The sequence below is a fragment of the Beta vulgaris genome, chromosome 5, assembly GCF_026745355.1.
Source record: "Beta vulgaris subsp. vulgaris cultivar EL10 chromosome 5, EL10.2, whole genome shotgun sequence".
NCBI lineage: Eukaryota > Viridiplantae > Streptophyta > Magnoliopsida > Caryophyllales > Amaranthaceae > Beta > Beta vulgaris.
The window spans coordinates 67,618,858-67,645,491 of record NC_079206.1 but is presented as its reverse complement, the minus strand read 5'-3'; the positions used below and the strand labels follow the sequence as shown (position 1 = coordinate 67,645,491).

Here is a 26,634-nt window from a genome sequence, read left to right as displayed (position 1 = left end):
TCAGTTGGTGTCTATCTCCCACAGAAGGCCATTGAGCTGCTCCCAGTCTAGATCAAAATCAGCAGATGAACCAGACTCAGGAGAAATATGGGCCTCAAATAAATCTGTCACTGAACTGGGCTTTGAACACAGATTTTCAGGCCCAACTACACACTGGTCCAGAAAAGTTTTATCCCATGATAATATTGAATCCAACAAGCAACAATCTACTGGACTAGTACTGGCGCTATTACCATTAGACTCATAAGATGGGCCTTGGGTTTGGGCACTTCCGTTAGGCCCAAGTCCGTAATCATAAGATGGGCCTTGGGTTTGGGCACTTCCGTTAGGCCCAAGTCCGTAATCATAAGGTGGGCCTTGGATTTGGGCGTTTGTAGTGTATGATGTTGCAGTTGAAGTTGAAGTTGAAGTTGAAGTTGAAGTTGAAGCAGCCTGAATTTGTTCAGCTAACCTTGGAATCCAAAAATGGCGTAAAGCATCTTTAAATTCAGTGCTATTTACATCGCATTGAAACTGCTTAGCTAGCTTTTGTACTTTGGTCCTCCAATAATTCTTAATTTCGTTATCTGTTCTTCCTGGTAGATTTTCAGCTATCTTTGACCACCTACACATTACATAGATACTTCATGTCAGAATAATATCATAATACGTTGTTTACATTTTTGATTATATCTTAATTATACGGTTCATGTTATGATGTATGTAAATCTAGGGTATATACTCTACATAAACGGCCCGTTTGGTAGTCGTTAATAAATTGCGGTAATGTGAATGAATTTTAAGTATAATTTTATTAGGAAAACACTCTTAAAATGTCCATGGGAAGGCATTTTTTCTCCATGGGCAAACAATCTCACCCCTAAACTTGTGTTTTTGCCTCCAAGGGGAAGCAATTTTCATTACCACTCATTACCACCTACAAGGTGGTATTGGATGGGAATGAAAATTCAAGAAGAGAAGTGGACATATTAGGATAAATTAGCATTACCATGGGAATGGACAATAATATTTTTCACAAATTTACACACAAATTCATTCCCATCACCACCATTTATGACCAACTACCAAACAGGCCGAAAGTACTTTACGACAACAATGTTAAAAACATCTCTAAAGATAGGGATCAACGTCGTAACTAAATTATTGTTATAAACTTCATTAATATATTGAAAGCCATGCATGCGGCGTCATTTAATTTACAATAGAGCTATATATATATAATGTTGTTGTATCTACTATCTAGTAGTAGTAGCAAAATGGAGTATTATATTTATATATATTGTATACCTATTGCCCCAACGAAAATAAAGCTGAAAGACGAGCAGTTGTTCTTGAAGCGTAAAAGGACCACGTCGTAGGTCTGGACGTAAGTAGTTTAGCCATCTTAACCTACAACTTTTGCCTGATCGTCTCAACCCTGTGAATTCATAGACCAATAAATAATAATAATAATAATAATCAATACCTCTATATGTATAATAACATATTGATAATACCATTGTCTTCGTCATTTATACAAAACTAACAAATTAAATTACCTGCAAGACGAGCAAGAGCATTCCAGCGACCTTCACCGTGAATAACAATGGAAGAAGTGAGCTTGGAGTCCTCTTGAGGAGTCCAAGGACCTTTTCGTAATTCCGCGTTTCGCTCTTCGTCCTCGTTGCTAACCCTAATAAATGTTTCCCACGCTTCATAACAAGTATATTCATTATTGAAGCTTACTAAATTATTCTGATGATCCATATTAATCATTAATCAACGTATGTTTATATATGTTTGAATGAGCTTGGGGTTATAAATGAATGAGCTTGGAAGCTAAGAGTATGACAATGAATATGGCCTTACGACCGCTTATATATAAACAAGTCCAGATCCTAGATAGTACCTACAGAATATAGTCAATAGTATTTATTCTATTTAAGGTAATAGCATGCTCATAAAATTGTCAATATAATAAGGTATTTTCTGACATAATAATACATATCTCTATCTCTATTATTATGTGTCTCCATTGAAAACACTTTTTAACCCTTCATTCAATAAAAAATACACAAACTTTTATATGAGGCGGGCCACACCTTCAACTAATGGTGTGGCCACCCCTCCCCCTTTTCTCTCAACTCCCCCCTATCTCACGCCTCTCCTCTTTCTCTTGTTCTTTTTTTTTTTGCTATTTCTTTTTTCTTTTCTTCTTTTTTTTTGTTTGATGTCTCTCTCTTTTTTCTTTTTTTTTTTTTTGCCTCATTTTCTCTCTCTTCTTATTTCCCTTAATTTTTTTTCCTATTTTCTCTTTTCTCTCATTTTTTTTTTTAAACTCTTTTTTTTTCTTTGATGTGTCTATCATTTTTCCTATTTTTTTGCCTCATTTTCTCTCTCCTCTTATTTCCCCTTTTTTTTCCTATTTTCTCTCTCCTCTTATTTCGTCTAGAATTTTACCACTAATCCATTGATAAATAAGGAAGTGGGCAAATAATAAGTCAAGCTAGGTCGTATAATGATGCTCGTATCCCCTTTTAAAAAAATCCAAGCGTGAATCCGTTTTTGGATAACCCTACCTGAATGTACGTGTAACCCTTATTATTTGTAACCTTATTTTATGATACGAGAAACCCATTACTTCATAATAAGTAACTATTATTATTTGTACCTTTATTTTATCATAAAAGTAACCCATTTATTCTACAAGTATCCCTTATATATTTTTCAAATGACCCATTATATTATAAAAGTAACCTCATTAGTTAACAAATGTAACCCTAATTACATGTTTGAGTAACCTTATTTATTTGTTCGAGTAACCTCATATGTTCGCAAAAGTAACTCTAACTATTATACAATAGCATGAAATGTTTATAGATAGTAATCATAAGAAAGGTACAAGTAACCCATTAATTAGTTCATAAAAAGTATCCCCATTATATATTTGAAGTAATCTCATTTATTCATAAAAAGTAAAACGCGTTGCTTTTTAATGCTAAAGTGTTACTTTTACTGAATTAGATATTACTTTATCGAATGCTAAGGGGTTATTTTACTGACACTATGGATTACTTTTTGTAATGCTAAGGGGTTACTTTTACTGAAAATATATGTTAATTTTTGTAACTATAATGCGGTTACTTTTTTTTTTTATAAACAGAGGTTACTTTTACTATAAATAGGGGGTTACTTTTGCTATAACTAGGGGTTACTTTTACTATAACTAGGAGTTACTTTTACTGAAAGTATAGGTTACTTTTTGTAACTGTAAGGGGTTACTTTTGCTATAATTAGGGGTTACTTTTACTATAATTAGGGATTATTTTTTGTAATGTTAAGGAATTACTTCTACTAAAAGTAGGTGCTACTTTTATAATTATAAGGGGTTACTTTTATTGAAATTAGGGGTTACTTTTTAATTATAAGAGGTTACTTCTACCGTAATTAAATAGAGGTTACTTTTTGTAATTATAAGTGGTTACTTTTGTAATTATAAAGGTTACTTCTACAGTGAATAGAGGTTACTTTTTGAAATTATAAGATGTTACTTTTACTTATGAGTGTCATTATAAGAGATAACTTTTACTGAATTAGAAGTTACTTTTTCCCCTCTCTCTCCTCTTCCCCCACCCTCTCTCTCTTCTTCTTCCTTCTCTGTTACTTTTTTTCGAAACACAAACCTCAAAATATTTTCGGTGGTCATTTCTTTATTTTCATAATATTTCCTCACAATATTTTTTACATAATTTTAACACTCCATTCTCTTCGTCCATAATACTTTCATCTCAAAGGGGTTGCTCTTTAACACTCCATTCTTTCTCTATCTTTGTCTCTCTTATGTAGGAAATAATCTTCTGAAAGAGTGAAATTTGTTGTTTTTTAGGCGGCTTTAGCAAGACTAGAAGCTCTGGAAAACGATAATGGCGGAGTAGAAACGGTCGAAGCGAACGATGATGATGCTTCTCTTGATGATGATGAAGAAGGTTTTATGCTCAATTTTTTTTTTTTTTGTAGTTTTTGATTTTGTTGTGAAACTAAACACGAATTGGTGAAATTAAAGATGAATTGGTGAAATGATTTGTTGAATTGGACCGAAATTTGGTTATTCTGTGTTGATGATTTATATTTGAAGCTTGCTAGTCAAGAGATTAGTTGATGATATTCCTTTACTTTGAAAAAAGAAAGATATTGATGAGGTTTAGGCTTTAGAAAGAGAAAGCAATAAGAGGAGGGAAGAATTGGGGAAAAACAGACGCTGCATTGTTTTGTTTGTCTGTCACGCCAGCCACACGGTTTCCTTTCCGTGTGGCGTGTTGCACAAAAAACGGACTGTAAAAAATATTACCTATTAAGATTTTGAGATTTTCCACAATTATAGCCCTTCCTAATTTAGAATATGTTTATCAAATGAAGTTCAAATAAAGTAGCTAAAATAAACTTTCATAAAAATATGTGTATTGAAAGAAAAAAAGTTTATGATTGAAGAATAACTAAAGCACTTTTCAAATCAATTACCAAATGAAAGACATAAAATTTTAATTTTACTTAATGCAATAAAAATATACCAACATCCATTAATAAGTAATAAAAATACCAAGAAAACAACTTCTTCATCTAGTAATTTTTATATTTTATATTTACACCACATAATATTTAATTAGAACTAATAATGATTATAATAAATTACATCCTTCAAAATTACATTTAAATGAAATTTAATAATAATCGCTAAATAATTCACGCACGCATTGCGTGCAAAATAGCCCACTAATAATTATATATAGGTGAAGATCAGATTAACAAAAGAAAACTTAACTCGTTATCTCACTATTTGCATGCATAATGCATTAGAGAATAAATATCGTATGGCAATTAACATGTTGTGTTGTACAAATAAATTTAAGATATTACCATCATCAAAAGAATAAGATCCCTAAAGATACAAATTAAAGGTGCAAATACCAACAGAAAAATGATCCACCAAACAAATTAAACTCCTACTGTATTGCGAGCAATGAAAGATGCTAAGTATGACTTGTACTCCGTTTTACCCTCTTTTTTCAACTTATAGAGGCCGTTGATGCTCAATATTTCACTATGACGGGACCTTTTTCTTTTTTGACGAGTATAATGTGGATATCAAGTCCTCGTGTATTTCATTTATATGTAGATATTTAATCATTATTACTAGTAAGCTACTAATACCATCCCTACCAACTACTATTATTATTCTTATTATTATATATAATTTTTTCAAAAAAAATTATTGATTAATCTTTGTAAACATCAATTTTATCGAATCATATAAATTATATATTGCTATTTTGATACTTATAATAATAAATTACTAATATTTTACAATTATAATTATAATTTACTTAATTTTGTACAAAGGCTAATTTTAATCTGTGTCAATCACTTGGAAAGCTAGCTTATTAAGATGATGCCAATTTAAGAAGAATAAGTAAGATAATTTATATTGGTTAATGGCAATGCCGATTCATTTAGAAGATAGAGTATGAAGAAGGCTTTTTTCATTGATTGTACAAGACCGATTGCGCAATCATGCATCCAGTTAGCACTTGGCGAACGAAAAAAGCCTCATTTAAGTTGGTTACTTTCCTGAATAAAAATGTCTATCTGTTTATTTTTTTCAATTAAAACTTACATAGTAGTTTTATTGAATTTGGATAACTTCCAATAAATTCATATAGGTTTCAAATAAGTTAAATTCAATGAATTAAAGACTCTAAATTTATTCATACAATCATCCTATCTTTAATATAGTGTGCTTCGATCATTTCAATCATAATCCAATTAAAGTAGGTAAAATATGGTCAGCTAAAGCTTTTTTAATGTAAAGAATGATTCTTGGTCATTGATGTAGATTAGATATTCTTGACCACTTTAATTAGACAAATTAGAAGACAACAGACAAAATTTAGGTCACGTTTTCAAACCAAACGTAATTAATCAATATTTTTAATTTTGCAAAATCTTAAATTATGAAAAAGTTGATCATATTTTGATAGTATATATCGATACGAATCTAACAAGATCCGATCCCACTTGACTTGTTTTTCTCTATATAATAGCGAGAAAATGAAATCAAAATTAGTTGATAAATGGTGTCAATTGTCTCAAGTAATACTTGCTCAGGTTCGCATGAAAATATAATAATAGTGGGATTAGTTTAAAAAAAAGAAGCATCCAAACTAAATAAAGACAAACAAACAAAAAAATTTAGGCTATTATGGTTTTATAGGATAATGAATGAAGTAATAGAATAATAATGGGACTATGCTAAAATTAAAAATGTTTGAACTAATTTGAGAAAAAACAAAAATAAAAAAGTCTTCAGACTATCCTAGAACGCATGAATAATTTTTTTGATTCTTTTCGAATACTCAGCTACGTCATATTATGAGCTACGATTCTTTAGCCTTCACTAACTACGAGCTTGGATTGACGTCTCATAATGAGATGCCAAAATGGTATCTCACAAAATTTTTGGTACCAAAGCTAAGTCGAAGTGGTACCAAAATAGAGTATTTTGATACCCATGTTACATTTTGGTACCAAGGTTACACTTTGGTACCAACTGACTCTATTTTGGTACCACTTTGACAGAGTTTGACTTAGCTTTGGTACAAATTTTTTATGAAATGTCATTTTAACATCTCACTATGAATTACCAACACTTTCTCGTTAACTAGTGACTTACTGAGCTTAGAAAGTAAAAGGTGAGTCAAAGAAGGAAGACAAAAGCAACAGTCAATTTATAGAAACATAAGTATGAGAAAGTATTGACATCTCACAAATTTTTTCGCATTAAGGATAAGTCAAAATAGTATCAAAATATAATTATTTGATATCAACTCTATTTTGATACCAAATTGAAATTTGATACTAAGATTATATTTTGATACCATTTAACTATATTTTTTATACTACTTTAACTTAACTTTAGTATCAAATTTTTGTAAGATGTCATTTTGACATCTCACCGTAAAACACATATCCAACTCCTAGCTCCATTACTAGTACTTGGACAGTGGACACAGCACACAGTGTTGCGAATCAAGAATATGGCCGAACACCTAGTTCGTCAACAACTAAACGACAAGGTGGGCACGCAGTAACTTTTGAAGTCCAACACTTTCCCTTCCTAATTGTTTTTTTGTCTTTAGTTATACTCTCTAAACTCATTGAAAATGAGCAATAGTCAGTGATGACTTATAGTAGAAGTTTCACAAAATAATTTTTTCATTAACAAGATTTAATTATTTTTAGTGATTGTTCTTATGTACAGATTTAATTACATTAGTTTGTTCTGAGGCTGAACGTTGAAGTGATTGTTTTAACTTAATTATGTCTTTAATTACATAAATCATATGTTCTATCTCATAATACCATATTAATAATAGTAAATAGCCACTTAATTATTTTTAGTTACTGTTATTTAAAATACTTTCTCCCTTTCTTTTTACTCGCTACACTTTCCATTATGGGAAGTTTCACATTACTTGCTACACTTCTTTTTTGGGCAATAAACTCTCTCTATCTCTCTCTCCCCACATGGGTCCCTTTTCTTTTTACTCTCTACCTCTCTCTTCTCCAAAAATTGCCTAGGAGTCCGTGAAATGAGAAGTGTAGCGAGTAAAAAGAAACGGAGGAAGTATACTTTTATTACATTATAAATTAGACAAACTATAGTTATTTTCTTTTATGCATGATGCCTTACCATTTAGGTTATTATACTTATAACCTAAAACTTACATCCTACTGTCCAGAAATAAAACCCACATAGTTATAAATACTTCTATCTCCCGGTCTAAGGTTGTATTTGGGAATAAAATTTCAATAGAATTTCAAATTGATAAATGTTTGAAATTTTAAACGACAACTTATAATAAGTCATATCCAATTACTAACTTAACATTCTATTCTCTAACTTTAGAATTTGGTTCAATTATGTTATTCAAATTCTTAACTATCCAAGCAGTGTATTTAAACCAAATTCATAATTTGAAATCAAATGCTTGTATCCAAACATATCACTTAATTAATTAAAATGTGTAATTGTATCTTATATTAGCTTTTGCTTTAAAAAACCTACCTTAGCTATTGTTTTTATGTACACAACAACATTCCTCCCAAGAAGCATCTTATCTCCTTTACTCAAGAAGCCTTAACTTAGTATTATTGTGTTTTTTAATTCATTAAAGTTTGTTCTGAATGTTCATCTATATGGAGTGTATTAACTATGAACCCTATAAAAAATGGCTAAGTACAAATAATGCAACTAGTTAGTGGTCATTAGTTCCGTTTGTTGAATATTATAGTAATCAATAAGTATCTTACTTTGTGAAAATGTTTTAAATTTAGTTCTAGAATGCATTATGGAGGCACATTCTTTCATTCATGCTATTATTTATTCTGATTACAAAAATGCTATTGACTTTGTTCTTTCCAACTTGGTGGACGGATGTAGGCAGTGGCATAGCAGATTTCCTCAGGTGTGGATAAGATACTCCCATAGGGGGACCAACAAGGTTGCCATGTTCTAGCAAAGTACTATAGAACCATGGAAATGTATTTTTTCTTAACTAGGATTTTCTTGTTTGATAGAGTATAAATTTATTTCCGGGATCTCAACTATCAGCTTAAATTTTTGATTGAGTTGGTCCTTTGACATGATATTAGAGTCAGCATGACATAAATGTTACGAGTTCAAATCTCATCCACCCTTCCTTTCTAAGTGGAATATCTAGCTGCCCCAGGAAAGAATGAGGCTTGTGCTGCATCCGCACTTCAAGCCCAAAGAGCTCTTGCGTGAGGGGGTGTGATAGAGTATAAATCTATTTATGGGACCTCAACCATCAATTTAAACTTTTAGCTGAGTTGATCCTTTAACACCTTGTCCTCCTACTTATATGTCACATTTCATTGCGTGCGAATTGTAATAACTCTAACTTAAGTATGTAATTTGACATACTCTCTTTTCAAAAAAAAAAAAAAAAACAAAGCAGTACAAAGTACAAAGAAGGGGAAGGGGACTCGAATTGAACTTATGACCTATCGCTCACATCATATCAATCTTACCCACTAAGCCAAAACATTCTTGTTAAAAAAAATTTCAAACAATGGAATATACAAGGTTTAGTATACAGGATCAAAGGATTTCAAGATTTCCCATATTTACGGGTAATATTTGATGCTTAGTTACTTTATGTAGTAATTATTTCCATCTCTTTTGAGAATTTTGAAAATTTCCTAACAGATGTGGAATAAAGATCTTCCTCTTTTGCTAATCTTTTTAATCAATTTCCTAATGGAGAATAACTTTGCCTATCTTGTTAATTAATTTCATAATGGAGAATTTCTTGCATTTCACGTGTGTTACTATTTGACTTTTCACTATAGCGTTACCCACCACCCAGCAAGTCTTCACTTTTTCACACCGAGTCACTTTATCGTGGACGTTTTTAATTGCTTAGATAAGTATGTTTCGTACAATGTCTTTTAATCTATAGTACTTATACTCCCTCCGTTTCGCAATATAAGACACGCACAAGGTTTGAGGTCGAACTTTGACCGTTAATTACTCTCAATTTATGTTGATAAAAAAAATTTAAAAATAATATTATTATAGTATTTTTCAAGACGAATCCAACAGTATTATTTTTATAGCTTTTATTTATTGTATTTGAGATATATTTGTGGTCAAAGCAAATTTTCATAAAGCGTGAATGTCTTATATTTTGAAACAGAGAGAGTAGTCACTTTGCGTCACATGTTATGAAGAACCAACTTCTAAATCTAGATATGATGCGCTTACTAAAAGAGAATATAACTGCTACACGCCTACCTCCGATCGAAATTAGGAAATAATAATCCTAACTTACTAAATCAACCCAATGCAAGAATCCTAATTCTATCCCGTCAAAAAAAAAAGAATCCTAATTCTATACAACTTGTGGTACTTTTCACATCATAATAATTTCCTAAATACAGAGAAATAATCACAATAATTTGGGCTCAAAGTGTTTTAACTTCTCTTGATTAGAGAAGTTCCTAACATTCAATTTATAACATGTAACTAGTTATTAGGCACGGACTATGCCCCAGTTTAGGATAATTTTCATTTATTAATATTATAGTGTAAAATAATAATACTAAATATATAACCTTGAAGTAATGAAATCAAACCTTATGCTATACAATAGAAGAGCGTCACGTGACACCATTCCACGTTTAGGAACGCCTTTTAATATATTAGTATAGATTCGAGTTGTATCAAATCTTATTGCATATGTTCTTTATTAATACATCGACCTTGGAAATATAAAGCAGTTGATATCATTATTTATTTTATGCTTTGTATTTTATGAATTATAGAATTTTTATGATTAGCTTGTTTCTCTTATATCAATCATCAAACTCAACATTCCATAATCTTTTTATATTTAATAAGGATGTTGATGCCATAACGCCTTGTCATTCACGAATCAAAAAAAGGTTTAGAAGTGACAAGGAAATATATATACTACTATGTACTCATAGTTAAAGGCTTGGTGAGAAGTTTGTTTCCTCTGCATAAAATAATCCATGGATTCTGTTGAAAGAAACAAAACAAGAAAAGAACCTACTACACCTATGATCTATTTCAAGGGGGACGCATGTACATTAAAAAAAAAAAAAAAAAAAGAGTACTAGATTTTGTAAAAGAAATCTTTCATTTACATTTTACATACAGATAATCTAATAGAGATGATCTATATTCTATATTGCCGGGATCAAGATGGTATCTGAACTCAGGATAAGACTCATCTCCACAGATTCTTGCTTGCAGAAATGTTACTCTTTCATCAGTCTCGGTCGAAATATTACCAAACTTGCATCAAATTTTTTTTGTCAGTGACTCAAATGAGAAGCACGAATCAAACAAAAATATACAAACCAATATTCTCAATAAAAGCATATCTAGAGAAGAAAACAAGAGTAACGAGTATGAATCAGTGACAAACTCCCTCAAAAACCCCTGGTATAACATTTTTATCTTACTACTACAAAAATCGAAAGGGTTAACACCGATCAATTCGTACTTCGAACAAGAAAAAATGGTTTAAAGTAATTCTGCACGCCGTAGGAGAGGAGCTGTTCAAAGGCAGGGCAATAATGGAGAAACCAGCTTCTCTTTTCAGAATCTAACTCAAAACTTTTTAACCTTCTTGAGACCCTCTGACTGCACTATCTTGTTGCCTTGCTGATTGTCCTGATGTGGTCTCTTGAGTAGTGGGTTGATTTTTTGAGCCAGTATGGCTATCATTGGATCTGTCATTAAGATTTACTCTCTCTTGATTCTGATCGGTAATCTTACTAATTTCCTGACTCGGTCGTAACTTTGTTTCCACCTTGATCTCCTTCACAGTCTCCTCGAGCGCTTCCAGCCTCTCTTTGACCTTCAACAACTCTGGATTAGCAGACTTTGCTGCTTTTTCCTCCTCCTCATTTGCTTCTATCTCTTTTGCCTTCTGCGCTTCCTCTGCTTTTTTTTTCACCTCCAGCTCCTGACGTAAATGATAAATTCACAACAAACTCAGCAAGTCTTTGAGATATTTAGCAAAACAATGAAAAGATGATATTGTCCACCATAATTTAAGGAGTATACTTATGCTCAAGCAAGTGCCAAGTAAACTTGTTCAACCCAGAACAAGCAAACTGTCTTCTTTTGCTAATAAAAAACAAGCACCAGTACCAGTAGTCTAGTACTATCACTGAGAACTTGTAAAATATGGTTGTGCTGGATATACAGTTTATCTCTCGCAATCAGAATACTTCTGACAGGAGAAACTTAGTTTCCATTCATAGTTATACATTTACATTATTGCAAGTTCCTCGTGATATGGAAGCATACAGGACTATTGTAGATCAATCAGACATCTAAGAAGATTTCAAGGAATTGGACATTAACAAACGTGAAAATAGGATCATAGAACAAAGTTGCAATGAAAGAGGAATACTTCTATTCCGTTGGCACTTTGCTTTGAGAAAATAGGGGTCAGCAATGCTGGTAACGTTAAAGTTTCAGATGTAAAAAACCTCAGACTTGCATTCTGCAGAACCACTTTCTAGATTTAAAACTTGAATATATTCTCCTAGCTCGAGTGAATGGGTGGCAGTCTTGCCCTTGCAACAAGGGTCTTCCTTCCTCATATTAGAAGCATTAAATAGTTAAAATGTCCAAGAAACAGTTCATTACCGCCTCCATCTTTTTGATATCATAGCGAGCATATTGAGCCACCAAATAAACAGCTGAACCATGAACATTTTTTGTTAGAAGACAGTTGGAATTGTGGATTGATACAGTAAACATAGATAGAATCAAATACTGCAGTACCCAATGATGGCATTAGGGCAAAGAAAAGTTGCACCAGATGGAAGTCGAGCCTGATCATGAAAAGTAAATAGTGAGATGTCTTATAAGAGCTGCATCAGAGACACAACAAAGCCAAACATATTGCAGTTTCTCAGAACTGAACTGAACCTTATATTAGTAGCTCAAACAAACAAAAAAATAGAATGAGATTTTAAAATAGAAGGATCGCATTACAAACAAAGAAAGAACTCCTTACCCAAATTGCTTCTTCTTAGGAGGGGATGAGAAGAGAATCTTAGCAGCCTTCATAAAATTAAGGTTGTCCAAGTCATGATAAGCTTCCAAATCTCTTACATCACTCAACCTGCCATTGTTATTGCCATTACTGCTCTCAGTGCCACTTTGGGAGCATTGCTGCTTGTTCTTTTGCGTGGTGAAATTGCAAAATCTTCTACTACGCTGGAGATTCGATAAACATTTTGAAAAGCAGGCCCAATTGCTTCTCACACTAAACATGTCTCCCTTTCTCTTCTGTCTCTCGTACTTGAGCTATGAGGGCATCACATGATATAACATATCAGTCTATGTCATAAATTTAACAGCAACCTCATTGAGTTCATTCAGTTTAGTTTAAAAGCACTTAAGAAAGTATTATCATCATAAAACTGCCAATTGTCGCAACTCATAACCTCGTGTCCAAAACACATATAACTTACATTTGGTTATCAGATTCCAAAACTCAATCTCTTACTTAAGTTTATACTTGAGTCTTTTATAAACATCAATGAGATTTGATTGCACCAAGAACTTACACCTTTCAAGTATTTCAACATAATCTGGAGTTGATATAGCTGAATCAACAACGTCATGATATAGCTGAATCAAATTCCTGGTTGCATGATTGAACGGGGATATATTTCCAAAACTTGAAGATGCACAGAAGAAAGTAGCTAGAATCAGGATTATTTCAATCATAAATCAGCCATGAACATTAGCAACCCCATGAATCATCATTATCGTGTTTGAATCATATTTTCAGAACTGATTTCTCAACATCCATATAATTAATCAATCGAAATTCTTGCAATTATACGTATAATTTGCAATGAAGTTGATGGAAAATAAGTTCAATTAAAGAGAGATTGGAAAGGGTAATACCAACAGGGACAGCAGCATAAGAGAGAGGAAGAAAGCATAGGGGCAGGGCCGCTAGCTTTCCGCGGCCGACGAAGCTCCGGCGATCTTGGGAGAAACGCCGTCGAGGGCCTGGTGGTTGTGGCGAGAGAACCCAAACAAAATCACCAAACAATTTCTAAAACCTTGAGAATGCACTGCCCTAAGACTACTAGAGTGATCTGGATCCATTATACATAAGGCCCTGCAAAGCCCATTTTAAGAAGATTAAAGTGACCCATTTCCTATTTAGTAAGTGGGCCTGTCCTATCACTCATATAACTAGGTCCAACCAGACAACTTTTTTTTTTTTTTTCCCGAAATCGACTACTTAATACTTCATCCATTTCTAAATAAGTGCAACACTTCTTGTTTTTACGTTTGCCAATGCATTATTTTGATCATTAATATCTTCAATTATCAATAAGTAAAAATTATAAAAAGTTGATATTAAAAAAATTCACATTCAGACGAATCTAACAAGATCCCACATGACTATGTTTCTCCTAAAATATAAATCACCAAAGCTAACTAAAGTTTAAACTGTGAATTGTAAACACTATGCAAATGTTGCACTTATTTAAAAATGGAGGAGGTAATTTATAGGCTTATAAAATTGTTTAATGCAACTTTTTTAAGATGGGATGATTCACATCAAGGCATATAACAAGATCTCGATGCTAGATGATTCACATGAATGCATATAAGATATAACAAGATCTCAATGGTAGATGATTTATGGACGTTGTTTTTCCTTTGATCAGTGCCATATCATGCATAATATTGAATATTTAAAATTATGAATGTCAATTCAGTTAATTGTTAAATTTTATCAACTAGATAACGTAGTGATAGAAAGAGATGCGTAAAAATATGTAGATTAATTGTAAACTGGTCTACGCAAATTAATTTATCTATAATTTGTAATTACATGTTAATTAATATGTGCCTTCGTGATTCACCTCTTCCTTGTTGCTTTCATATAACTTATTAATAACATCATTTTCTCCAACATGTAAGCTATATATAATATAATATATTACACGTACCAAAATATAGACTCCAAAGTAAAGGTCTTGGAGCTGAATCCACATATACCTTCTCGTTTTCATCCCACTTTTAAAATATTGTCCAATGCAAAATCACCTCAATTCCCCAATACGTTACCCTTTTATTTAATTGATATATTTATTTAATGTTCACCTTCAAAAAGTAGCTACCACATGATTCACATCTCCAAAGGTTATACACATCATGAAAGAGAGGGGGGATACCTACTCTCACTATATAGACTAATAATAATCAAAACTCCCTCATTTACTAACGAGACTTGCTTTTTTCAAAGTAAAATATTGTAGATTTTGTCTATGAATTTTCATTGATATATACATAATAATGTTGGATGTTGTCCAAAGGAACGCATAAAAAAACACAAGTGAACTTGTTAAATTGTTCTTAAAATGCGTGTTTTTATCTGAATTGAATGTATTAATGTTAATTGAACCTGGCCAACTTCAGTTTCACCTTATATGTTTATAACTAATTGAATTTCATGCATTAAACTTGAGATTCATTTTCTTAAAGTGAAGAGAACACATTTTTTATTGTGTTTCATAAAGCGGGCAAAAAGTAAAAAGTCTATATTTTATAAGGAAAGGAGCAAATAATTTAGTTAATACAATTTTTTTTTTTTTTTAATAAGGTAAGATAAAGTCTTTTGCAACTTGCAATTAGAGAAAATTCAGAAATCTATCCTTGCAGGGAGTAAAGAGGTCAAACTCTATCTCAAAAATATCTGGATCAGAAATAAACACGACTAGCCTATTATTTATTGCTCATATCCCTTTGTTATAGGTTGCATTTAGCAACCTTGTTGTTATATTTTAGAGACAGTGCATTACCGACGTAAATTACGTAGGGTCTACTTAGAAGGAAAGGCCCAAATCCAAGAAAAATAAAAAAAGAAAAGGAAGGCAGAAAAGTCGCGGAGGAAAGAGAAACACATAAAAGTCCAACTATTGAATATCTTATGTAAATGTAATTTTTCATAAAAAACATTTGGGACAGTGACATTGTATTTTGCTAAATTTTAGATGGTGAAACTCATTTTTTTATTCTAGATGATGATCATTAATTTTGTATAAAGTAATTTCCATGATCTTATGTTCTGAATTGCGTTAATATCATATTGTCTAATGGAAGAATGTAAATTTAGAAAAGAAGGTCACAAGAGTTGCACATTTACATAGAGTGATTTGATTTGTATCAAATATGAGTACCAATTAAATAATTAGTTCTATTATCTCTATTATATAAGCCAATGGAGGAGGTGTGGTGTCCTCTTTTGAAGTGACTAAAATACCCTTAATGATCTAATTAATGGAATGAAAAAAATTACAAAAGCAAATCATTTAAAAATTCTCATTCCAACTTGCCATTTAAAACAAGTTTAAATGGTATATCATCAAATACTTCAATCAAAAATTAAATGGACAAAAATATTTATACCTTATAAAAAAGATGACATACATAACGTGCACATGAAAAGTCTGAACATTCACTACCTTTGATACTTTTTAATTCAGTTAAACCAACTCATTATTTCTTCTGTTCAATATTCATTCACAAAAAAATAATGTTAACAATCCCTCACAACCTTTTTATTTTTTTACATTAGCGAATTAATATATCTAAATTCATCTAACTGTTGAATTTTTCACATTTAAGTTTATTCATAAATAAAGTACGAATGAAGTATCTAATAGAATAACAAATTTTGAAATTAACGCACGCATCGCGTGCATATAAAGGCTAGTTTCTAAAAAAAAAAAAAAGAGAGTTTCTCTAAATCATGGTGTAAATAAACTTAGATTCTGTTCTTTTAGATTGAATTAAACGAAATTGAACTAAACTGAATTTGTCAAAACTCAAAACTTAACTGAACTTAATTTGTTTGAACTGAATTGAATAAAAAAATTGTGAGCGACTTATAATGATTCCCGGGTGCTTCACACCATTTGAATTTTCCCATAATGCCATCAAACCGCTCATTAATGATTTTGTGGTGCAACCACGGAATGGCCCCAAAACGGTCGTAAATGTTGTTCTTATGCCCGTTCAAAGTCATGGGGTCCTTAATATACCATCCAATGTCCCCTCAAGGCCTCCCACTACATTCGGTGCACGGGTCCTGGGGACGTCTTAAAGCGTGACTTATAGCCTTCAAGCTTAATCGTTCTAGGGCTTCTCCGGACCCGATTACATTTTTCATCCAAAACATTCCTATGGGGTGCGACACCACTTATGATGCTTCCCGAGTGCTTTTCACCATCTAAATTGCCTCCAGAATGCCACCAAACATCCCATTTATTATCTTTTCGCGGCCGTGGAATGATCCCGAAACGATCGTAAAAGTTGTTCTTATGCGCGTCCAAAGTCGTGGGAGTCCTTAATATACCATCTCAAGTCCCCTCGAGGCATCCCACAACATTCGGTGCACAAGTGCCGGAGACATCTAAAAGCGTGACTTATAGCCTTCAAATTTGACCGTTATAGGGCTCCTCCAAGCCCAGTCATATTTTTCGCCGAAAACCTTCCTATAGGGTGCGACATGACTCATAATGCATCATGATTCATGGGTGCTTCACACCACTTGAATTGCCCCATAATACAACCAAACGACCCAATATTATTTTCTCGTGCAGCCACGGAATGACCCCGAAACGGTCTTAAAAGCTATTTTTATGCGCGTTCAAAGTCGTGGGACGCCTTAATATACCATCTCATGTCCCCTCGAGGCATCCCACAAATATTCGGTGCACAAGTCTCGGGGACGTCTAAAAACGTGACTTATAACCTTCAAATTTGACTATTTTAGGGATCCTCCGGACTCGATTATATTTTTCGCCGAAAACCTTCCTATGGGGCGCGACACGACTTATAATGCATCAAGGGTGCTTCTCACCATCTGAATTGCCCCAAAATGCCATTAAACCATCCATTTATGATTTTGTGGTGCAGCGCGGAATGATACTGAAACGGTATTAAAAGTTGTTCATATGCCCGTTCAAAGCCGTGAAAGTTCTTAATATAAATCCCATGTCCCGTAGAGCCATCTCACGACATTCGGTTCAGGGGTCCCGTGGACGTCTAAAAGTGTGACTTATAGCCTTCAATTTTGATCGTTTTAGAGCTCTTCTATGCCCGATCATATTTTTCGCCGAAAACCTTCATATGGGATGCGACACGACTTATAATATATGTTGGATGCTTCGCACCATCTGAATTGCCCCAGAATGCTATCAAACCACCCATTTATGATTTTGTAGCCACAAAATAGTGCCGAATCTATCGTAAAAGTTGTTCGTATGCCTGTTCAAACCCATGGGAGTTCTTAATATACCATCTCATGTCCACTAGAGCCATCCCACGACATTCGGTGCAGGGGTCCTGTGGACGTGTAAAAGCGTGACTTATAGCCTTCAATTTTAATCGTTTTAGAGCTCCTCCGGGACCGGTCATATTTTTCGACCAAAACCCTCCTATGGGGCGTGACACGACTTATAATGCATTTCGGGTGTTTCGCACCTTCTGAATTACCCCAAAATACCATCAAACCACCACTTTATGATTTTGTGGTGTAGCCATGGAATGGCCCTGAAATAGTCGTAAATGTTGTTCATTTGCCTGTTCAAAGTCATGGAAGTCCTTAATATACCATCCAATGTCCCCTAGAGGAATCCCACGACATTCTGTGCACGGCTCCCGGGCACGTCTAAAAGTGTGACTTATAGCCTTCAATTTTGACTATTTTAGGACTTCTTCAGGCTTGGTCTTATTTTTCAGCCAAAACCTTCCTATGGGGTACGACACGACTTATAATGCATCCCGAGTGTTTCGCATCATCTGAATTGCCCCAAAATGCTATCAAACGATACATTTATTATTTTGTCGTGCTGCCACATAATGACCCCGAAACGGTCGTAAAAGTTGTTCTTATGCCTGTTCAAAGCCGTGGAATTTCTTAATATACCATCCCATGTCCCCTAGAGCCATCCCACGACATTCGGTGCAGGGGTCCGTGGACGTCTAAAAGCGTGACTTATAATTATAGCCTTCAATTTCAACCGTTTTCGGGCTCCTCTGGACCCGGTCATCATATTTTTCATCGAAAACCTTCATATGGGGTGCAACACGACTTATAATGCATCCTGGGTGCTTTACACCATCTGAATTGCCCCATAATGATACCAAACCACCAATTTATGATTTTGTGGTCCAGCCACGAAATGACCCTGAAACGATCGTAAATGTTGTTCTTATGTCCGCTCAAAGCTAAGTCATGGAAGTTCTTAATATACCATCCAATGTCCCCTCGAGGCATCCCACGAAATTTGGTGTACGGGTCCCGGGGATGTCTAAAAGCGTGACTTATAACCTTCATTATTGACTGTACTAGGGCTCCTCCGGCCCGGTCATATTTTTCCCCCAAAACCTTCCAATAGGGTGCGACACGGTGCTTTGCACCATCTGCTTGTCCCGAAATGCCATCAAACCACCCATTTATAATTTTATAATGCGGCCACAAAATGGTGTCATAACAGTCAGTAAAATAAAGTTGTTTTTATACCGATTCAAAGTCATATAAGTTCTTAATATATAGTATCCCATCTATAATATACCTTCTCCTCTCCCGGCCCCCGGCTCCTTCTAGCTTGTTCCACAGCATCCATGAGCGTGGACCCATTCGAGAAGTTTCCAATAACATCTATTCCAACCGTCCGATTATTTCCACCTCCTACCGTCCTACGTGGCAGCCACCCATATTACCCCACCCTCATTTTGTTTTCTATAAATAAAGGCAGTTTATTACCTTGAGTATGTCAAACCCAAACAACTACAGATAAAATTATCAGTCCACCACCACATAAACTAACAAAACAACCTTCTCTCTCCTCAAAGTTTAACCAGAGTTAAGAAGAAGAAAATGGCCCCAGAAGTAGTGAAGAGTGTTGTTGAATCATTAACGAGTTATACAACAAAACCACTGAGTCGACCCAGTAGAGCATACGTGACGTTCTTAGCTGGAAATGGTGATTATGTGAAAGGTGTAGTGGGTTTAATGAAAGGTTTAAGAAAAGTTAAGACTATTTACCCTTTAATTGTAGCAGTACTCCCTGATGTTCCTGAGGATCATCGTAAGATATTAGTGTCTCAGGGATGTATTGTTAGGGAGATTGAACCTGTTTATCCACCTGAGAATAATACTCAGTTTGCTCATGCTTATTACGTTATCAACTATTCTAAGCTCCGTATTTGGGAGGTACGTATTACTACTATTACGTAACGTAACGTCTCTTTTCTTTGCTTATGTCGTTTGATTTTGTTTGTACACACTACACATGTCTTTTACTAGAATTAGAACTCATGCTGCTACTACACTTGGCATATCCATATTTGGGAACTCATTAAGCGTTATTGAATTCGGCTTCTCTAGAGTTCTAGTGAAATTTTATAAGATAGAGTTAAATCTGAATTATATATTTTAAAGATAAGAATTTATATTAGTGGAAGAAAAAAATTAAGGATGAATTTTGATAAGAAAAAATTTGGATGAGAAAATTTTTGGGAGGCCGGTTTTGAAAAAAAAAATATAAATTATCAATTTTTTATTCAATAATTGATATTGTTTAGATTTTACTTTGTAGAGTTATTTTATAAGGTGAGAAGATTCAAATATTACTAGATTAGGGTGTTTAAGAATCCATATTCCATACTATGGTTTAAACGGATCAAATCCAATAGTATTCAACTTTTTTCTTTAATTGCGATTAATATATTGCTATTTTGCTTTCTATCATGAACTAATTTCTTTTTAAGAATGTTATGGTCAAGATACAATTTCATAAGCGTAAAAATTAAGGATTTTTTTTTTGTCAAAACATCCTTATAAAACATGAAAATGGTGAGAAATCAATTTCTTTTGCGAAATAAATTTTAAATTTAAATTTTCTTGTAAGAACAAATCTTATGTCATATTAAGATTCTTGACTCAAGGTTTCAGTATTGACTATGTCATGAATTTTATCGGATTAAAAAAGTCACATAACTTGCATATGACATGGTAAATATTGAAACTTTAAATTAATGACCGGAATTTGTGATGAGGTTTTGTTTTCAAAAATTCCATAGTATTGCATATATTTTAAGGAGACGCCTATTTTAACTGTGTTTTTATATTACTTGGGGTGGCTTTTCATTAGAATGTAGTTTTAAATTTTTGTCGTAGTGCATCTTATTGATGATCTTTGGATATATTCTTCAAAGCAATATATTTGTCATCTAATAAAAGCAGAAAGATCATAGCACTCATAACGTGTAAAAAATAATAACGAAAAGTTATTTAATTAATAACCAGTGAGGTAGACTATTATCAAGATAACGAAGTTTCTTGAAATTTAAAGAAGAGACTGATTGTTGGTGGTTAAAAAATTGCAGTTTGTGGAGTACGAGAAGTTGATATATTTGGATGGAGATATTCAAGTGTATGAAAACATAGACCATCTATTTGATCTGCCGAATGAGTATTTCTATGCTGTGATGGACTGCTTTTGTGAGGCCTCATGGAGCAAAACTCCTCAATATAAGATCGGATACTGCCAGCAGTGCCCTGAGAAGGTCCAGTGGCCGACCGCCGAGCTCGGCCCACCTCCGTCAATCTATTTCAACGCCGGATTCTTTGTGTATGAGCCAAGTATTTCTACTTACCATGATATCCTCAAGACCCTTAAAGAAATACCTCCTACTTCCTTTGCCGAGCAGGTATTCATCATCTCTTCACGAGCAATATACTTTCGTTTAGAAATAGTTGCACCATTTGCATAATATTTACTATTATTTTTAGACTGAGGAAGTATATATGCCTTTAAATATAATATTAGTACAATAGTACTAAGCACAAATATGGAGTAGTTTGAATGTGTATATTTTCAAAATATGATTGGTTACACGTCTAATGTTGGATTTGGTAATAGGATTTCTTGAACATGTACTTCAACGACAAATTCAAGCCACTACCAATAGACTACAACCTAGTGCTGGCGTTCCTATGGAGACACCCAGAGAAGGTGGACTTGAACAAGGTGAAAGTGGTTCACTATTGCGCGGCCGGTTCGAAGCCATGGAGGTACACAGGAGAAGAAGAGAATATGGACAGGGAAGACATAAAGATGTTGGTGAAGAAGTGGTGGGATATCTACAATGATCCTTGTTTGGACTATAACCCTGTTGCTGATCCTCCTACTGAAGCTACTGCTGCTGTTGATATGAAGCCTTTTAGAGAAGCTTTGTCTAAAGCTGGTGCACTTAATTATGTTACTGCTCCTTCTGCTGCTTAGGCCTTAAGAGTAATTAATTGACGAGGGACTTTATCTTATCTTTTTAAATTTTGTTTAGGGTTCCCTTTCAGGTACCTTTTCCTGATTGTGTGAGCAGATTGGAAATTGGGATAATTCCCTTTTTCCATATTAAGAAAAAAAATTGAGTGTTATTGTTTATATGCTTGGGATATTATTGAGAGTGTAATTCTACTGTGATGTTTTTTTTTTTCGCTTTTGTAATATATACTTATTTTGGAAATAAAGTGAAAGATTAGTCCAATTGTATATATTGGTATTTTCTTGTAGATACTGTCTATTCTTCAAGTTACTTGTAGTCAGTACTTCCATGACCATACCAATCTTGGCTCTTTGAAGAGTAAAGTAGACGAACCAAACGTTTTGGTAAGAAAAACATGTAGAGCAATAGAATTATTCGTAGGGACAAGTTTTGGTAAGAAAAACATGTAGAGCACAAGTTTTGGTAAGAAAAACATGTAGAGCAATAGAATTATTCGTAGGGACAAATTAGGGACTTAACAGGAACGTAAATAGAGGTGCCGACATCTTGGATTCCTGTTCTGTGTAGGTATATTGCAGAATTGACTTAAAGCTATCAACAAGTTTATAAAAACACAACTTGGGAGGAGCACGACAAAGACAAGCAAGTTAAATTTAACCTCGCATCATCTGGTGATTGTTTGTGGGTCACTGAATTTTGTTTTCTAAATTGACTTATTCATTGTGGGACTGGGCTCTTTACATATATCTATCACCTTTGAATAGCTGGTATCTGTTGGTATAGTTATACAGTACTTTTCTGAAGCCAAAGACATAATCTCACATATTTTAAAAAAACCCTGAAGGTGACATCTACAATTTTGTGTCTTATAGAGTATACAACATGCAAATGCTAATCCTACATGTCTGGACTTTCCAACTGCAAAATAACTCACTGCCTCATGTATCCTTTCAACATTGCTGTATTTCTTCTAGAGTAAGAAAGAACAAACGGTAGGGGGATGGGTTCAAACTTTAAACGCAGTGGAATCAATCAAGCCACAAATCATTGAAATTCTAACTTATATTAACATTACGACTCACAGAACAGGGCTCCGCAGAGCGAGGTCGAGAATAGCTCCGAGTAAATAATACTGTAGCAATTAGTCTCATGTCTCAAACTTAGGCTACAAGAAGCAAATGGCATAACGCCATATAAAAAAATACGCTATGACAAAAAAAAAAACGTAAATGTGATGATAGGAGTCTTATCAATGCTGGGGAAGATTCAATTACCCTCATTTCAGATGTTAACCAGGGGAAGTACTCATTTAAGCCTGCCAATACAACAAGACAACGTAGGGAAGTTAGATGTAAGTCTTGGTTGATCACAGACAAGAATCACTTGCACCTATTGCAGTTTACCTTGCCCGCTATGTTGTTTGATAGCCAATCGAGACCTTCATACAGCCCTTCACCTGAAGTAGCACATGTACTCTGGATATACCTGCACCAGTGCAGCGGTAATTGTATCTTGCTCAGAGGACCAGAAAATCAAAGTATTGACACCCTGTAGTGGAATGATTGGTTTGAATGGGAGACAGACTATTGCATTTACCAGTGTCGTTGTCGAAGAGAGTGGAGGCTGAGCTTGTCAGTAATTTCTGCAGCATTCATTGCATTAGGGAGATCTTGCTTGTTAGCAAACACTAGCAGAACAGCATCCCTCAATTCATCCTGCATAGTGGCATCAAATCCAATGCTCACATTCCAAACTATAACAGTTACTTGAAAACTGAAAAAACTTATTACAGTGCATGTCTATTATTAGCGGATGGTAATTACCTCATTCAGCATCCTGTGAAGCTCATCCCTCGCTTCAACCACACGGTCTCGGTCATTACTGTCAACCACAAAGATGAGTCCTTGTGTGTTCTGGAAGTAGTGTCTTCACAAGGGGAGGATCTGAATCCAGTAGATTAAGTTGGTGATTGATGGTAGGAAATTAAATCCAAATGCTTCTTCTGAATGTCAGAAATCATGTTCTATCATATTTTCAGGCTCATAAATAAGTGCTAAGGGGATATTATTACGGATGGAACTGTATCCTATGTAATATATCTCGTGTAAGGCACATGAACGTCTTGCTAATTGCTAGGAGTATAGCACATGAACATCGATTACATACTGCACGCTCATGTAAATTTAAGTTGCAAAACCATTGACCGTGATGACAGTCTATCCGCTAGAAGATTAAATATACACAGGTTGCAGCATGAATTGACGAATGATCTGCATATTGCTACACCAATCTGAACATGCCAAGACAACCAAGGATCAAGACAAATATGTCTTGAGGTGAATGCTTTTCTGTAAACTTCAACCCAGTTGCAGCTTATATAATTTGTATCAAAATCAACGTACGAAAATATATGCACATTGAAGACGCTATAAAATGAAAACTATTGAAAAGAAATCCTTTGAAGTCCCATGATCTGTGTCCTCCCTGACATTACATTCTTCAATTTTCTAAATCACCGGTTAAAAAAATAAGTAAATAACCGATTATGGTGACCATCTGGGTCCCAAGAAAATGCCTAATGGAAGCCTGGGAGGTATTTAGTGTGATAAATCATAGAGGCATTCCTCACGATAACGATTGAAAGTGAGAAGGTGCCTAATGTAAAAATGATTGGAAGCTGCATGTATTAAAAGACAGTGCAGCTATTATCAACTAATCAAAATGTTTGCATATACACACCTTATCTTGACCTCCGACATCCCAAACAGTGAAGCTGATGTTCTTGTACTCCACAGTCTCTACATTAAATCCTGTTCAACACAGAGGCCAGAAAATCAGCAACAACCCTAAGAAAACTCTACATCACTAGCTACAAACGCGCAGAGACATACATACCAATGGTTGGGATGGTGGTTACAATTTCTCCCAACTTGAGCTTGTACAAGATGGTAGTCTTACCAGCTGCATCGAGACCTACCATAAGTATACGCATCTCTTTCTTAGAGAAAAGTCTGCTGAACAGCTTGGTGAAAGAAAGCCCCATTTTCACTTCCTTTTAACTCCCAACAATCTGACAGTAGTCCCACTGTTATTTAGTGCCACATTGTTATTGGAATTGGTTATGAAAAACTTGTGTTGCACTTTATAGGAGTACTTAGAGATAAAAACCTCCAAAAGCTGAATTTTGAGGACAAATGTGAACCAGAAGTTCCTTTTCTGGTGTATTTAGAAAGTGAATGATTACTGCATAACATAATAAGCAAAATTTGGTGGAACATTTAATATAAATAATGATTTGTGGACCAAAATATACAAAATTTTAAAGGAAAATACTATCACATTGCAATTGCATGAATCTAGTTTCTAGCACCCAGATATCAACTACATTCTCACAGATCATAGAGAAGAATAAAGCAGATCCTAAGCCCAAAAAAAAAAGTTCTGTAATTTCTGATTTCATCAGTAAGGTGTTAACAAAAAAGACAAGATTTTGATTCGATTTTCAGGACTATGAGTTCGATTATATCTCATTTTTCAGAACAATGCAGCAATCTTAAACAGAATTATTCTATTGTAATATGCAAATAAAAAAAGAGATTCACAAAGTACAAGAAATTATATATGAGATAATGAAATCAAAGATATATAACAAATAAAGAAGAATAAAATGGAAAATATGCATCCAACAAGTAACAGATGAAGCATCAAAACTGAAGACATTATTATTATTAAAAGAGTATGAAGATAAAAACAGGTGAAGAAGAAGAGAACCTGGGTGAGGACGATAATTGAGATTTGAGTTGAGTTTATGACTTTATGATGTGGAACAAAATCTCAATTCCCAAATGCATGGGAGCTTTTTTAGTTTACTCAATCTTTTCCCTACCAAAATAACTTCAATAACGGAATATTTTGTACTTCACAAATAATACACATTCGTTACAGTTATTATGAAAGTATTTGCCTTATTGCCACACTTTTTTTGATGAAAAAAATCTGATCATCTCAAAAACAAAAAATGAATACATGATTTCGGTAATCCTTATACCACATAGCAACACATCCATCTTAATATTTGAAAACACGGATGATATTAAGGAATTGTTAAATAATATGGATTTTTATTTGATTCTATTAGTGAGTAATTGATTGCATTGTTTTAAGTACAAATGATACCCATAATAATATATGCATCTGTCAGTACCTCTAACCACCTCAAAAAGTTACTCTATGAAAGGTTTTAAATTCGTCAATTATGTTATTTTCAAGTGACTCTTTTTACAATAACCTTTACAAGTACTCTAGTTAATTACAAATTCTCCAATAACATTTGGAGAATGGTTGATCATAACAAGACATTTTGTTATTGCGAATGACGATAAAATTATCATGAATTCTAATGGTTTTTCTCCCATTAATCTTGTGATTGATATAAAATAAATGATTTAGTAGAATAAATGAGTTTTGTGACTATGGTTCTATTTCAGTCCAATAGCATTTGTGTATAGTACCTCTAGCAATAGCATCTGAGTTAGGCCTTGTTTGGTTGTATATAGGAAGTCATACTTCCTAGGAAGTTATTTTTTCCATGTATTTGAAATTCCTAGGAAGTGTAAAATTCCCATGGTTTTGCCAACCAAACAACTTCATATATTTGCACTTCCCATGATTTGTTTTGTCAACCAAACAAGGCCTTAATC

At 33.8% G+C, this 26,634-nt stretch overlaps 4 protein-coding genes across 7 annotated transcripts; 1 reads left to right on the top strand and 3 right to left on the bottom strand.

Annotated features, from left to right (window-relative positions):
- On the bottom strand, window positions 1-1,746 carry LOC104894860 (transcription factor MYB108-like). The gene is made up of 3 exons (XM_010681203.1): window positions 1,539-1,746; window positions 1,288-1,417; window positions 1-604 (listed from the first exon to the last, which is right to left on the bottom strand). Exons 1-3 carry the CDS (start codon window positions 1,744-1,746, stop codon window positions 1-3), a joined length of 942 nt encoding a protein of 313 aa, XP_010679505.1.
- A 9,190-nt stretch (window positions 1,747-10,936) lies between these two features.
- Window positions 10,937-13,718, bottom strand: LOC104894822 (uncharacterized). 4 transcript variants are annotated; one of them, XM_010681157.4, is made up of 6 exons: window positions 13,523-13,718; window positions 13,177-13,289; window positions 12,621-12,913; window positions 12,386-12,474; window positions 12,248-12,300; window positions 10,937-11,555 (listed from the first exon to the last, which is right to left on the bottom strand). In XM_010681157.4, exons 2-6 carry the CDS (start codon window positions 13,231-13,233, stop codon window positions 11,208-11,210), a joined length of 840 nt encoding a protein of 279 aa, XP_010679459.1. In that variant the 5' UTR covers window positions 13,234-13,289; window positions 13,523-13,718; the 3' UTR covers window positions 10,937-11,207. The 4 variants fall into 4 exon arrangements, with proteins under 4 accessions (XP_010679459.1, XP_010679460.1, XP_010679461.1 ...); XM_010681158.3 differs by having other exon boundaries at window positions 12,386-12,435; window positions 13,523-13,717; XM_010681159.4 differs by lacking the exon at window positions 13,177-13,289.
- Window positions 13,719-19,315: 5,597 nt separating this feature from the next.
- On the top strand, window positions 19,316-22,220 carry LOC104894821 (galactinol synthase 2). The gene is made up of 3 exons (XM_019249834.3): window positions 19,316-19,859; window positions 21,035-21,358; window positions 21,571-22,220. The coding sequence occupies exons 1-3, from the start codon at window positions 19,524-19,526 to the stop codon at window positions 21,931-21,933; spliced, it is 1,023 nt and encodes a 340-aa protein (XP_019105379.2). The 5' UTR covers window positions 19,316-19,523; the 3' UTR covers window positions 21,934-22,220.
- A 758-nt stretch (window positions 22,221-22,978) lies between these two features.
- LOC104894820 (ADP-ribosylation factor 2-B) lies at window positions 22,979-26,580 on the bottom strand. Its single transcript, XM_010681153.4, is given in 6 exon segments — window positions 22,979-23,249; window positions 23,338-23,419; window positions 23,531-23,649; window positions 23,758-23,877; window positions 24,674-24,744; window positions 24,830-26,580. Coding segments are annotated over 6 exon segments (546 nt in total). The 5' UTR covers window positions 24,978-26,580; the 3' UTR covers window positions 22,979-23,243.
- Window positions 26,581-26,634: the final 54 nt, after the last annotated feature.

Excerpts from the sequence above, each read along its gene's own strand:
- LOC104894860 (XM_010681203.1), bottom strand. The coding sequence starts at position 1,746 with ATGGATCATCAGAATAATTTAGTAAGCTTCAATAATGAATATACTTGT. Across the intron at positions 1,418-1,538 it reads TGCTCTTGCTCGTCTTGCAG|GGTTGAGACGATCAGGCAAA; the intron begins GTAATTTAATTT and ends ATGAATTCACAG. Across the intron at positions 605-1,287 it reads TATTTTCGTTGGGGCAATAG|GTGGTCAAAGATAGCTGAAA; the intron begins GTATACAATATA and ends TGTAATGTGTAG.
- LOC104894822 (XM_010681157.4), bottom strand. The coding sequence starts at position 13,233 with ATGACGTTGTTGATTCAGCTATATCAACTCCAGATTATGTTGAAATAC. Across the intron at positions 12,475-12,620 it reads CCTAAGAAGAAGCAATTTGG|CTCTTATAAGACATCTCACT; the intron begins GTAAGGAGTTCT and ends TCTCTGATGCAG. Across the intron at positions 11,556-12,247 it reads ATATCAAAAAGATGGAGGCG|GAGCTGGAGGTGAAAAAAAA; the intron begins GTAATGAACTGT and ends CATTTACGTCAG.
- LOC104894821 (XM_019249834.3), top strand. The coding sequence starts at position 19,524 with ATGGCCCCAGAAGTAGTGAAGAGTGTTGTTGAATCATTAACGAGTTAT. Across the intron at positions 19,860-21,034 it reads CTAAGCTCCGTATTTGGGAG|TTTGTGGAGTACGAGAAGTT; the intron begins GTACGTATTACT and ends AAAAAATTGCAG. Across the intron at positions 21,359-21,570 it reads CTACTTCCTTTGCCGAGCAG|GATTTCTTGAACATGTACTT; the intron begins GTATTCATCATC and ends ATTTGGTAATAG.